This window comes from Sinocyclocheilus grahami, unplaced genomic scaffold (genome assembly GCF_001515645.1).
Source record: "Sinocyclocheilus grahami isolate Dianchi unplaced genomic scaffold, SAMN03320097.WGS_v1.1 scaffold611.1, whole genome shotgun sequence".
Lineage (NCBI taxonomy): Eukaryota > Metazoa > Chordata > Actinopteri > Cypriniformes > Cyprinidae > Sinocyclocheilus > Sinocyclocheilus grahami.
In genome coordinates, this window is record NW_015505790.1 from 371988 (window position 1) to 387073 (window position 15086).

The 15086-nt window shown below is 37.6% G+C and overlaps 1 protein-coding gene across 1 annotated transcript in view; it reads left to right on the plus strand.

The window, feature by feature from the left end:
• Window positions 1-12555, plus strand: part of LOC107557603 (doublesex- and mab-3-related transcription factor 1-like) — a 27455-nt gene extending 14900 nt beyond the window's left edge. Inside the window, exon 6 of the mRNA XM_016241082.1 lies at window positions 12342-12555. Coding sequence (XP_016096568.1) covers window positions 12342-12475 — 134 coding nt within the window. The 3' untranslated portion in view covers window positions 12476-12555. The remainder of the gene's footprint in view (window positions 1-12341) is intronic.
• Window positions 12556-15086: the final 2531 nt, after the last annotated feature.

Here is a 15086-nt window from a genome sequence, read left to right on the forward strand (position 1 = left end):
TTTTTTTTTTCCTCCACCTCTCCCAGAATCACATCCCTTTGAATCAGATGCCCAGTGGAAATGGTCGCCATAACATGTCCCCCCAGTACCGAACACACTCCTACTATTCATCTTACCTGAGTCAGGGGCTTGGCACAACTGCATGTGTGCCACCCAGCACCTGCCCTGAACCCAAAGCAGCAGGTCAGTCCCACACACACACACATGCTCTTAGGGCCATAAACTTTTATCCAGAGATTCTCAACAGTGTGAGCAAGTACATCTGAGGGAGGTTCATACTCTTGAGTCAAGGGCGCTGTAAAATTTATAAAAATAAATAAATTCAAAGGTAAAACTTTTATGAGAGTCATTTGTTCTGGTGACTTCAGATTTAAAGAGACAAGGACCATGTGCTAAGCGCTCCAGTCTTAGAACATAGAAATCATAAATTGTATTTTCAGATTTTTCCGGTGCCTTACACTTTGTAAAGCTATACAGTTTGAACTGACAGTGTGTAAAATTATTTGTAGATTTTAAAAACAGTAATGGCTTACTGTGCACCATTTTGAACAAAAAAGTGTTGAAGGATGTTTTAGTATGATTATAGTCTTTCTGTGATCCACCATTCCTGTATACCTCCAAGCTGGCCACCTGCCCTGGCTGTTAATGATTTTTACATGCTGATTTCCAGTGGTTTCAACATAAGGGTGTCTGTCACCCCCACTATCACTGCAGGGGGTGTTATGTTCCATTACACGCAAAAGACGCCAAGCTGGGTGGTCCCATCTCCAAAACAAACTTACTCGGAGCCCAGTGAGGAGTTTGTGGTCTATTATTTGTTTCCTGTACCTTTATACAGCACCCTAATGCAGGGTTTTTGGGGTCTGGGGATCCACTAGGGACTCTGACTTATGAGTTATGTTACCATTGTTTTAGCAATGTTAAAGTTAACGTGTTAAGATAAAAAAAAATATTAATTAAATATGTACAGTATATAATGGTGCACCCTGAGCCAGTTTAAAATTGAAAAAAAACAAAACATTAATTTCGGTTGAGATGTTAAACTAATCGCGATAAAATTGGGGGTGGGAGATTTTATGAATGTATTTCTTCAGTCTTAAGAAAAGTTTATGTAGTAATTTTTTTTCATCATGCCTCTGTATAAAGCATATTAAAGTAGTGTGCAGAACACGCATGATAGTGGCGGATGACTGTCCCGGGAGAGAAGAAATTGTTGAATAAAGTCATTATTATATAGTCAACTATTCTCGTAGCTTTGTAAAATTACAGTTGAACCACTGATGTCACATGGACTATTTTAACAAAGTACTTACAGTGTTTCTGTGCCTTGACAGTGGTAGGACCCTTGCTGTCTATGCAGGGTCAGAAAGCTCTTAGATTTCAACAAAAATATCTTAATTTGTGTTCCAAAGATGAACAAAGGTCTTGCGACTTCGGAACGACATGAGAGTGAGTAATTAATGACAGAATTTTAATTTTTGGGTGAATTAACCCTAGGGATGGGCGGTATCTTATCGTTTGCGATATACCGGTAAAAATTCTCTCCACGATAAGAATTAGTCTTCCCACGATAATAACGATAAAGTCTAGTTGTTGACACATTTCTGTGTGCGACTGGCAGACGTGCAATTGAGGAGTATCGCTAAATGAGGAGCTCGAGCTCATTTTACAATCTGTAACTGGTTTGGTTAAGGCTGTACAGTGCACAAAAAAATCGGTCTGAATTAATGTAGTACAGTAGCACGTGTGTGATACAGTTTTGCATGTGTATGAGCCTGTTTGCAAACCTGTTGTCCAACAAAGATATTTAATGACATGCTTTTTCTCTAAATTAACTTAATAACATAGTTGAGTGTTTGAAATACTTCTTTTTGTGCAAATATTAAAGTTTTTGAATTGAAAATATTTCATAAAAAAAAACAAGCAGACAAATTTTTTTAATTAAAAAACAAAATTAGAAGTAGCATTAGAACAGAGAGTGCAAGAGTTAGAGGGTCAAATGAAGATGAAAGGGATGTGTTTTCAGCCATTTCTTGAAAATATTAAGGACTCAGCTGCTTGGATTGAGCTGGGCAGGTCATTTGTTTCAATGCAAGCATTTCAGTCAAATGTAATTTATGCAATATTTCAAACCTTTAACCCACTTGGGAAAATCAACCCATGGCAACAGTTTAAAAGTAGCCCAATTCTGTGGAAAAAACGCAAACTTGGCAACACTGCATTCAACAAGAGCTACTGGAGTCAGCTTTGACTGATCACAGGTCGAGAATAAGGAGAGATGACTGACAAGACCATGCTGTAGTATTTGCTGCTCAACAGATTCTGAGCTCATTGACAAATATCTGATCTTGTAAGAAATGCTCCCTTTACACAGAGTGCGTGTGATCGCGAAATCGAAAGTGAAAGTAAACCGCGCAAACGCTCATTCAAAAATATTTAAATACACCGCATCCTGAGAGCGGCTCCCTGATGCGCCAAAATTATACACAATATTAGAATGTTTAAAAGAGTGGACACGAAAATCGCGGGAGCGAAACATGTTGCGGGAGCAGGCGGCAATGGTCAGAGATTCAGCGGGAGCGAGATTAAGAAAACAGCCGAATCCGGACATTTTGGGCAATTAAGAAATCCCGGCTGGACGCATTTTTGTCCGGAGAAAAGAGGACGTATGGCTCACCATAATTTATAATCTTTTGCTAATCGATGTATTCTTTTTAAAGTAGTATATGGAACATATTTTCTGCTTCATTCTGACAAGAAGCCTCATCAGATCACAAAAGGAAGCATTTGACTGGTGTTGTGGAGTAAAAAGGTTAAAGTTTTCTCTTTTGTTGGACAACAGGTTTAGAAATGTGAATACAAGGGAGGTTTAGCTTTAGGCATTTTAATTTAAGCATGTTTAGCTTAGTTAACGGAAGTCTACCTGCTGCCATCAGAGCAAGTGTAATTACTGCATTCACGTGCTCCTCGAATGCTCTCATTTCCAGAGTTGTGCTTTTAAGTTGGAATGTGAAAACAACATGGACACTCTGGTTGGATTTGTATTATTAAACCTTTCCGACTTGAGTTCACGTGCATTTTCTCAGTCGGGAAATTATTTTTCACGTGCGGTGCCACGATGATGTTTCTTACGTCTGTTTCGGAGAACCAGAGGACAAATATTTAAATCGATCGCTCAGGCATGGCACCGAAATGAGGCACCGATTCGTTCGGATTCGGTTGTAGTACATACCGGTTACATAGGTACCGGTGCCATATTGGTACCTGGTTTCGGGACCCAAACCTAGGTAACACTCATTTTACATACAGCACACAATGAAAATGACATGAATATGACAGTGGGCAAATGCATAAAGTGCAGCATAATTTGAAATCACTAGTTTAAAGTTTGTCGATCCTGCATCTCCAGTCAAGCAGAACTCTCCTCCTGTCAGCATTCAATTCGCACGGACCGACCGTCACGCAGGAGAACACGCGATCATGCAGGATACAAATGCACACTTCACAAGATCTCAACTAGATTCAACTAAGTCTGCAAGGTTTATGAGATTAAATGTTCATTAGTCTTTCAAAGATTTGTTTAAATGATATAAATGCGTATTTGCTGAATGCTGACGGCAAACGAGAAAGTATTATAATGTTTGCCATTCTATTGCTAATAATATTATTTTGTTAGCAATTGTTATAATACTTTTTGTATACAATTTAATTCCTTTGTTTATCAGTTCTTTCTGATTATTAGATAGACTTCTATCCATATTAGACAGAACTGAACAACGACAGCGAACAAGAGGGAGAATGTGAGCACTGTGTGCTCAGGCACTGCCGTCCTCAGCGCCGTCAAAATAAAAGTCCCGCCTCGAACACATCAGCCAAACAGAAAAACTTATCGGCCGATGATGATATTTGATATATCGGTCGACCACTAGCTGTCACACTCTGGATTTTGTTCCCATAATTGTTGTGTTCTAAGTAACCATTGTACTGTTAGGAGATATTTAAAAAGAGGCAACTCAGTAAATGGCATGCATTCGAGTTTCATTATTTTTAAAGTGACATTACAGTGAGATACAGTGCAGTGTGGTTTTCAGATGACTTGTCTCTTGAGTCCTCTGTACTCTATCTGTGCCTCCAGTGCTTGTGCGGCGTGTATTTATTTTCCCTAGCACTGGGGTAATCAGTTGGCCAAATATGAGGCCAAATAACCTTCAGGAGTGCGGCGCTGTCCTTTCCGAGCGGCCCCCACAGCTGTCTCTGGAAAATTGCCTCTGGGGTTAGTGAGCGGGAACAAGTTAAGATTTACAAACAATGATGAAGCTTGTCATGCGTCTTTCTCCATCCGTCACAAGCGGCGGCCTGCCGGGGCGTCGAAGTGTTCTTCATAAAGCTCAGCTCGCTGTGAAATACGCCCCTGTGTGCTCTTTACTGCTGGGAGCTCGTCAGCAGCGCTCTGCCATAAATTGCCTGGGCCGGAGGTGACACTGCACTCCATCACCCACCAGGGTAGCCTTACCTCCGCCTGCATCCGCCCCCACCCGCGGCAGCCACCCAGCCCGTGAGATGATGTGCCCGCTGTGAGTTATGTAGGAATTTCAGTGTTATACGAGACAGTCTATGGGTTTTACCATTTTCTCTCGTGCTCTGTTTTTTCTTTCTGTCGTTGTTTATTATTGGAGGATTCAAAGTTAGTTTTGTTTGCAGACTGGGCAAAGTTTACAGCTTTAGAGAGAGACGGTGGCTTTTCGTTTGTAAACAATAATATTTAAAGATAATATTGTATGTGGCTTTCAGAATAAATTGTAAAAGCAGTGTTTTGTAGTGCAAAGCTTTATTTAAAAGTAATGCATTATTGCATTCTTTAGTTACACTTTAAGTTGATGTTTTTACAGTGTAATTACACAAATAAATACTGATTAATATTAATTAAATTATTGTCAGCTGAAGTTTAGGGTTAGTTGATTACAGTACTACAGTGAGTACATTTAACATATGTAACTACGTCACCTTAAAATAAAGTGTTTTCTTTTTTTGGATGGGTAATAGTGTTTTATTTGGTTTATCAAGCTTAATGCCATGCTATTCTTTGAAATACCTTCTAGAACCCTGTAGATGTAGCATGATGCTCATTCAAGACCATTGCACATTTTAAATAGTGCCATGGCATTATCATCTCATAGATCAGTACTTTTTTGTTAGAGATTCTCATTTTTTTGTTGCTGTCAATCAGTAACGCTTTTATTTGAATACAAATATTTGTTTGCCGGTAACCAATTACACATTCAAGTCACATCGATACTTGTGGAAATCATATTTAATGTGCTTGTGACACATATTGATCAGTCTGATGCTGTTTACAAACCACAAATTTAATGCATGTAATTCTTCTAAGTCCGAATGTGATATTGTTTTCAGAGGTGGCAGACCCCCCATTAAAAGTTCCAGGAAAACACAAAATCTCATAGGAGCCATCAAAGAGCCTGTTCATTCTTTCGATGCAAAATAACAAAGGTCAATAATGATTCTCTACCAGCTTCAAGCACAATTGAGAGGTAGAGCTTGAGCAGGAAGAGGTGTAACATCTCATCTGACAGAGAAGCCGTGGAGCCTTTTTTTATTTTATTTTATTTTTTTTACGTTTAATCCATCCTCTTTGCATTATTTCTCTTTGGAACATGCATAGAACTCCGGCACAGCCTGTGCCCTCAGGGTTAAGTTCTGTTACTTGTGTCCCTTTATTTGGTTGTTACACAGTTTCACTAACCTGGCTAGGTTTATAGGAAGGGCAAGAGTATTGCATACACTAAATGTATTGCTGATTTTAAAGGAAAGATGGTTAATTGCTGTATGATGTCAGTTGGATGACAGGTTATAATGTTGTACTATTTACCTGCTCACAATTGCCAGTTTTTCTATCGCAGATCAGTAGGAGAAAAGTTTTCCCTTTTTCACCACCTACACACTCACAAAACAAAGCAAGCACTTGATAGCTTTTGTAATCCTGACCATAAGCATGTTAGTAGTACAGATGACAAGGATGGCTAATGTGCCACATAATGCCTTCCAAACAATTTGAAAGGAATCTGTAAAGCCTGACGTGTTCCTTTCAAGTAAATCATAGGGTGAATCAGTGGCCTGCAGGCAAAATCTCTGGCTGGAGTGTTATTTAACCGCACCGTCAGTAACTCCTCCGTGTCATGCTGTCTTCCCTTCTCCAGTGCTGATGCTAAATGCTCAGACTTTTCTCTCTATGGATCGGTTAAATACCAGTGTAATTGGCTGCTCCAGGCTCAAGCACTGTTGTAATGTGTTGTACAACATTTCCATTAACACTTGCCCGAGGCACTGAGGAGATAAAATGGGTAATGACTGCTGCTAAAGGTTCTGCTCTCTTTAGCACACTGTCCTCCTCAAGAGACTGTCTGTGTGAAAGAGATCCTAGAATCTCAGTTTATATACTAGTGTTCAAAAGTTTATGGGGACTTTTTTTTTAAGACATTCAGCAAAGATGCATTAGCTTGATTAAGATTGACAGTTGAGAGTATAATGATACAAAACATTTATATTTCAAAGAAGTGCTTTTCTTTGGAACTTTCTATTTCCCAAAGAGTCCTGAAAAATGTATCATGGTTTTCACAAAAATACTGTTTTCATAATTGATCATAATAAATCAGACACCATATTAGAAATAACTTACAAATGGAAATAACTTAATACTGGCTTATTTCCTAGATGTTTTAGTATTTATTTGATGTTTTTATCAACAAATAAAATATTTTTTAATTTTACTCAACTTGATGAAAACATGCTGTCATAGTGCAGAGAGCTTTATTTTATGGGAATCTTTAGTTGTTGAACCTTGTCTAAATTGTTAAAAGGCAGGCATATTTTGTGTCTTTACTTAATTGCTACTGGTTTTAGTAACACTTTAGTATAGGGACCAATTCTCACAACTAGTTGCTTATTAGCATGCCTATTATTAACATATTGGCTGTTTATTAGTACTTATAAAGTTACCTAAACATAAAATAAAAATACCTAAACTTAACCTAAACTACCTTGCTGACTATTAACAAGCAGAAAATTAGGAGTTTGAGGCAAAAGTCATAATTAATGGTTTGTTAATAGCGAAAATTGAACATAAAATAAAGTTTGACCATGGTTTCTTTTCCACACAGATTTCTAAGAATGTTTTTTTGTGGTAGTCGTTGTTGACCAGAATGTTTTCTAAGTATGGTCATATTCAACCTTAACCCAGAGCGTAATTAACCCATAAGTTAATTCAACTGAATCTATTAAGTCATTTATTTCACCCAGGGGGGCTTCAGTCTCCCTCCCAGCTGTGCTAACTGATGCCTGCAACGCTTATTCTGCACTTGTCATTATTTTCTCTCCTTTAAAGATAATGACACAAAATCCCTCAAATCATCGATCCTATGTCTCAAGTCATTATAGTATATCCATAATGTTTCGACGGAACAGAGCGCAGGCCGGGAGAGACGGACAGGTCATTTTACAGGGACGGCAGAGCACTGTATCAGTGCCAGTGATTTAACAGGGAGGAGGGCCTGCCAATTCTCTCAGAGACACTTTGAGTCTGGGGACAGATTGGGGAACAATACAGGTCTTGAGGTGCTTATGTGTTTAATTAGCCTCTGACCCTGGCATGATGCCTCCTGTCAGACGTTGCAGGCCACTCATGCAGATCTCTAATAGACCGATAATGGGGACTAAAGTGTCCGATGTACTCACATGTGAGCTGAATTTTCAGCAGCCATAACTCCAGTCTTCAGTGTTACATGATCTTTCATTAATCGATTTGGTATTCTACTCAAGAAAGATTAGTATGAAAAACAGTTGTGTTGCTTAATATTTTTCAGAAACCGTTTTTCTTTTCAGGACTCTTTAATAAAGTTCACACAAGAAACATTTACATGATAGATTTCTCTCTTTTTATCTGTATGAATAAGATAAATAAAACAGCTACACCACTTGCATTTTCTTCAAAATCTAGTTGGATTTCGTTATAATACTATAGATGTGCCACCTATATATCACCTTTTTTTTATTGAGTTGCATTATCTAATACACAGTGCACACTGATCAGTTCATCAGTATAAAAAATAATCTGAAGGTCCTCTGAAATATACATAAATTTGAATTTTATTTGTCATTAAGTGTTAAATGCCTTGGCGTTCACCTCCCTTGAGTGCTTCAAACTCCAGTGCCAATGTGATTATGAGTGAGAGCTCCACTCCAAGAACAACATCCGTCTCTGCAGCAGCCACGGCTCTTCACTCTTTGAGGAGTCCGCAGCTGTTTAAAGTGCCGCTGCCTTGCTGTAGGCCTGTGTTTTCTGCGCCATTAAGTCCTGCCACGACTCTAATGATTGAGAGAGACGTGCATGTCATTCCTTGAGGGAGCTCCATCTCCCTCCAGCACATCTTCAGCCAAGTCATGTCATACAGATGTGAGTGTTTGTTTCTGAGAGTGCTCATAGCTTTTGGTGCCAACCAGAGTTTGGTCTGTTAGGTTATTATAAAAGTGGTTTTCCAAATTTGAGAACGCACGAATGAAGCACACCCAAGTCCACCAGGCAAGGTTAGGGGTTTGGTTCATGTGAATGGCAAATGGTTACTTATGCCATTGTTATTACATTTCTCACCAAAAAAATGATAACTTTATGGCTATTAACCGCTAAATGACTGCTATTACACTTCTATACTATTTTGTCAAAATAAGAAAAAACTAAAGTCAGTTGGTTTATATTCATCATAATATTTGATGTTTGCAGTATGAAAGATTTAGATTGCCTAAAGATTAACTTTAACAGTCTGTTATTAGCGTTTTTAAACAATTAATTGTAAAATGCAAGAGTATGAATGAATGAGCATATGTTCATTTAAATATCCAATATCTAATAATATTGCTAAATTAAAAAGTCTCTAATATCAGCCCCCCTTTTATCTTAAACATGTCTTGTTGGACAACTTTGCTTTTAATACAAGTAGTTGACATTTTTTCTATAGTAAGTTTTCTTTAGAACTTGTTTAATGATCCAGAAGTTGTTTTTGAATTTTAAACACCTTTTGTGTTTTTTATTGTGTTGTATTTATACATCTGTTACGTAATTGGTGCAAGATGCAAAATAGCCTTAGCTGCTGATATGGCATTATGGCAACTACCTACCTACTGCTAATATTAGCCTATAATATCTTAACTCTCAGTTTAGACTTATTTTCATACTGATACAACTGAGTTTTAGAATGATACAGTGAACTATTATTTAAATTTTTAATCACTGTAAGCACGTGTGTATGGGTGCATCTTTATACACGTTTGAGCATGTATGTATGCCTGTGTGTGTGTGTGTGTGTGAGCGCCTGTGTGTGTGCGCCTGTGTGTGTTATCTCTGTGCAACTCTGTGTGTTTATCTAAGTGCAGGCATTATGGACCCTCATGGCCCAGCGCTGGCAGTATATGAGTTGCAGAGGAAAGAGCTTATCCACAACAGATCAACCCTGAATTACCATCTTCTCTCACATCTGGGCTTTTGTTCACTTTTTCCAAACTGCCAGAAATGATTGAGTTTCTTTCACTGTTTCCCCTCCCCTTTTCATGCTCTTTTTTTTTTTCTTTTTCTTTTTTTAAAAAAGCTTCCTTTTGTTAAACTACACAAAGACTGTTTAATAGTTTGGAAATCTAAGATAGTCAGTCGAACATGGGTGAATAGGGCAAAAGTTCAGATGGGAGAATAAGCTCTTTTTGGGCGTACATAAAAGTAAATCCTCTCTTGTTTCAATACTGTTTAGACTTGACAGACGTGATTTTTATTTATTTTTTGGTAATTCTTGTGTTACTGCCAATGTGTAGAAAATGTCTTGTTTGGCAACTTTGTGGAGGTTTTATAATAACTGTTATTTTTATTGAATATATTCCCTGCTGAAACACTTAAGTTGAAGCTGGTTTTAGCTGGTTTAAAATGGTCTAAGCGGCCAGCTGTAAAGTACCTAAAACCCCTCTAAAAACCATCCTGAGAGACCAGCAAACTAGGTTAGCCTGTTTATTTTATTTATTTATTTTTCAGCAGGATGGTGTCAAAAAATAAATTAGTTTGAGAGATATTTCTTCAAAGTCATAATACAATAATGAATATGCTGTATTTACAAGTCAAGGAAATCCATTTACTTGTTTCATTATTATTTGGTTTTATCTGCATATTTAAAGGCCTGATTGTCTGTATTACAGAGTGTTTATGGCCGATCTGACTTTAGTTTTTATATTAAGCGCTAATGCAATGATAATCAAAGGCAACGAAGCCATGACACAGAACATGTCCGCTTGCCAAGCAGCCCCACAGCTGATTTACCGTCCCTACAAACGACCTGTCCACTCACCCGCGAGATCTTCCCTTTAATTACACCATAGATTTCCCCCTGATGAACTCCCTCAGAATTAACACAGCCACGGCTAATTCCAGCCCCTCCTCTTTCTCCCCTCACTCCATGTATTATTGTTGTACAGAGAGCGCCAGCGCAGTTTAGCTACACAAACATTAGTATTAACGATTGGCCAGTTTGGAATTGGTGACAAACTGCGGGCGGAGCGCAAAGTTTGTAGCCTGAAACCAATCAGGAAGTTAATGAGGAGAAAAATTACTCCTTTTCGCCAGCACCCCTTAATTACCTCCACGCCAGAGCAGCGCAGAGAAGGAGAGGCAGATGAAAAAGAGGGAGGGCAGGAAGGGATGATAGGCACAGTCAGGTTATGAAGGTCAGGAAAGCACATGAACAGGATTTGCGAGTGTCGCCCCCCTGACACTCGTAGCTTTGATAGACTCGGTAGAGACTGTAATGTATTAGAATCATATGCATACTGAGATGAGCGGTGACCTGGCTCAATGCACAAACCACCATGCTTTTTTATAGGGAACTATAACGTTTATGCTGCTAGTGTTTCGGTTTTACATTTACATAGTCATTTATTTAAGCAGATGATTGTAATCCAGTGTAACCCAGTAACTATCAACGTTTATTTAATGCCAGCCAGAGTGTATGTGTATTTTATATTTACATTAATACGATGCTGTTTTTCGTTGTGCACACCGGCACATGAGAAAGTCAGGACAGTACAGCCTTTCCTGCGCTATTTGCTCAATATCCGTGTGCTCACGCAGCAGTCGGTCTTGCTCAATACGCATATCTTCAGCTTGAGTGAGTTTGCTAAAGTAGCCAGAACACTGCAGTGTGTGATTCCTAAAAGGCAGCACTGTCTTTACTCTGTTGTCATGTGGAGAGCTGACAGCACTGCTCATACAGTTAATTGATGCTGTTTGGTTTAACTGGAGAAGCTGATAATCTCAAGATAAGAAATGCTTCAACATTACTCTTTCTACACTAACATTGTGTTCTGATCAAAGATTCAGCTTTTTCAGATATTTTTTGTTGGCAGAATTCAAAATGGTAACTTTTAAGCTGATAAAAGTAGCTTTTAAATACAATGGCTCCCAACATGTTTGGAGACTTAAATATATGTATAATTTCTGAGCCATTTTTACAATTATTTTAACCATCTGCTTTCAAAATAGTTGATATTGGATGTACATTACAGTGCAAAAATGTGGGGTTTGTAAGGTTTGTTTTAAAGCAATTAGTACATTTATTCAGCATGGATGCATTAAATTGATCAAAAGTGACAGTAAAGACTTATACATTGCTATAAAAGATTTTTGTTCAAAATAAAAGCTGTTCTTCTGAATTTTATTTTTGTTGAAGAATTGAGAACATTTTCCACAAAATATTAAGCAGCACAACTATTTTCAATTATAATGTTGAGCGTAATGTTGTTTATTGAACATTAAATCAGCATATGAGTATTGGCTGCTGACAATTCAGCCATCGCAGTAATATATTGTTACTTAGTATATTAAAATACATTCAATTGTAATAATTTAGCAATATTACGGTTTCAATCAAATAAATGCAGCTTTGCCCTCAAGTTCACACTAGTTTCCTGTCAGAGTAAGCACAGGTGTATTGTGCTTGTTGTTCTATTGTGTCTATTGTTTATTGTTGTTTAAACTTTAACATTCAGATAAATGCTGCTTGGCTTGATATTTTGTTTCTAATCCAAAGACATTCAAACATTATGTGAGGTTTAAGTGTCCAAATACTCTTTGGCACCATTGTACTTTCAGTAAATGTGAAGATGTCAGGAACCAAAACGCTCGTGTTACATGCATGCTTCAGGTTTCATGTATCACAGATGCTATAATCAGATTATGCTCTGGCACAAAAAGTCTAAACACAAAAAAATAGTTTGTGTCATGATCCATCTCATTTCAGTTTTCTCTGATGGAGCTCAAGACGCAGTGTCCATCAGCTCAATGATCAACCCTGAGAACAAGCTGGAGTGTGAGAGCAGCTCAGAGTCTGGAACCTTCTCTGTCGACTCCATCGTCGAGGGGCCAACCAAATGAAAAACCCTCACCTGCACCAATCTCCCATCGAATTGAATTGTTTCTGTATTTTAGCTAAAAGTATTATGATTTTGAAAGCAAACCCTATCTTATTGTTCAACAGTTTGTAGTTAGTACTGATCAGGTTGATCATTGTGGTGTTTTTCAACTTTTTAAGGTTTTCATAGACATGGGTTGTTTTACTCTTAGTTTCTCAATGATCAGAAATACAGTTTTCAAGGCTGGCTATGTTTCATACTGTTTGATAGCTTCAGTTTGTTTACTTTTAATGCTGCAGTTTTTAAAGATTAGAATGATTCATTTCCACTCTTTTATAATAGCAAAAGAAAAAGCAGAGCACAACGATTGATTGTCACATATCAGTTGAAGCTCAGTATTGCTGTCATTGGCCTAATGGACAATCTAACTTCTTCCCATGACCTTCAAGATGCAAAGTGTATGAGCTCTTCTCCAGCATCTCCATTGAGTTGAGTTAGAAGAGATACTATTAAATTATGCTTCAATCTCACAGTGAACGGCTTGTTTATTTATGGCCATCACTAAAGAACATCATTTCACTTTTGATGATTTGCTTCTACCCTGTTTCTATGCAGGATCCGGCTAATGTTCAGTACTCTTCTGTGCTTTCTTTGTAAAATATGAAGCTGTGCCCTTGATTTTAATGGTGTTGGCACAGATGGTGTCCTCAGTCAAGTCACGAATAAATGGTAAAGGAGAAGAGGGACACAAAACTTTGTCTATCCTTTTATGCTCGGTTTGTTGCAGACGTATTTGTTATGACGGCATGTTTAACTACAAATGATGACATTTTTCTGGTCTGATAGAAATTAGCCATATCCATGTTAAATGCATTTTGGAAATTTCTCAGTGTAATCAAATTTTTACATTGTATTTTTTATTATAGTGGAGGGCCATTTAAGATGCTTGCATCTGTATTTGTTTTGCACTTACACAGCGCTCAGTATTAATAAGTAGCTAACAGAGACTTAAATTAATAGCCTTTTTCTAAAAAATTAATGTAAAATCTTGTAGGAATATGCATACTGTATATTCTAATATTAAACAGTCAAACAGTTTCGATTTGGAGATTTTGTACAATTGTTAGACTTACAGTTCACAGTTTGATTCATTTGTTCATTTGTTTTCCAGACGCAGGTTTTGTGTACACAATGTATTTTGCTCATGATGTGGTGAGCTCTTTTTCACTGACACCATGATGTTACAAATATTTGTATTATTGTTATGATTATAAAACAATACACGAGCTAATTTGCAGTGGTTGTGTGTTTGTATGGTCTCATGTTCAGTGGAAATAAAATCATTCTTGATGACCGACTTTCACAAGGCATGCCTGTTGAGAGCGCATGATAAAAAATCTGAAATTAAAATTACTTGTATTTTCTTTGCTCTGCACCCTGAAAACATTCATTTGATTCTGCCCCATCTGCTGTAATCAATAACCTGACCATCTTGTGTTTTTTTTGTTTTTTTTTATTAAATGCACTTACTCTTAATTTCATCCCTCAGTGGTTTTAGTGAGAAGAATGTGGAGTTACCTATATGGCTTCGGCATTATAAATCACTTCTGGAGAGCAGATTGTACAGCAGTATCGATTGATCCTGATATATCACAGAAATTTACTGTCACTTCTGTTTTCAATTAAAGATACAATCAGTCAGATAATGACTTAATTGGATTTTACAGTAGATTGAGTTTTATTGTCCCGTGCTTTACGAGTTTAGTTAAGGAAGGCCGCTTTATCATAGGCTGTCAGCGCTGGGCTCCGCCGTGCCGCCGTGTCCTTCTGTTGCTGCTTCAGGTTTGTGTTCCAGCGACAGCCTGAAAAGTGTCTGTGGATTTGTTTTCATTGAGCTGCTATTGTGCCATCAATCACGCTGGCTGCATGAAAGATAAAGTCCCTGTCCTAAAGTCTCAGTGCATACTGGAGAGGGGGGGGGAGTTGCTAGAGCTGCATTTTCTTAAGTCAGGGCTTTTGGATTTAAGAGAGGAAGAGGTCATCATAAAAGTGTTTGATGACTGTATGGTCTGAAACAAGGCCCGGTTTAATCTGTAATAATACATTTATTTGAATTGAATGCATTTTATTTCGAGGGGCTTGTAAAGATAATAAAGAAGATTACTGGACAGTGAGAGTAGAATAGAAATTGCAACATTAATAAAACCTTGACAGTCAAATTTATGGAGAACATGCAGTTGCTTGTTGTTTTGAAGTATTCAATATTACGTATTTCACAAAAATCAGTGATGTAATTCCAAATCAAATATCACCATACTTGACATATAACCATCTGTTTGGATGACTAGAAATACTGTGCCTGAGTACAATATTATGGTTGCAAATTATTTGCCAACATATCAATGGGACTAAAAGAATACAATTAGTGTTTTAAATCATTTAAAAGTAAACAGATTTGGGGAAATTTAGCATTACATCACTTGCTCATCGATGAATCCTCTGTAGTGAATGGGTGCCGTCAGAATGAGATATCAAACAGATGATAAAAATACGACTCCAGTCCATCAATTGACATCTTGTAATAAACACATCAATCCTTAAGGCATTTTTTACTTCAAACCTTTACTTATGGC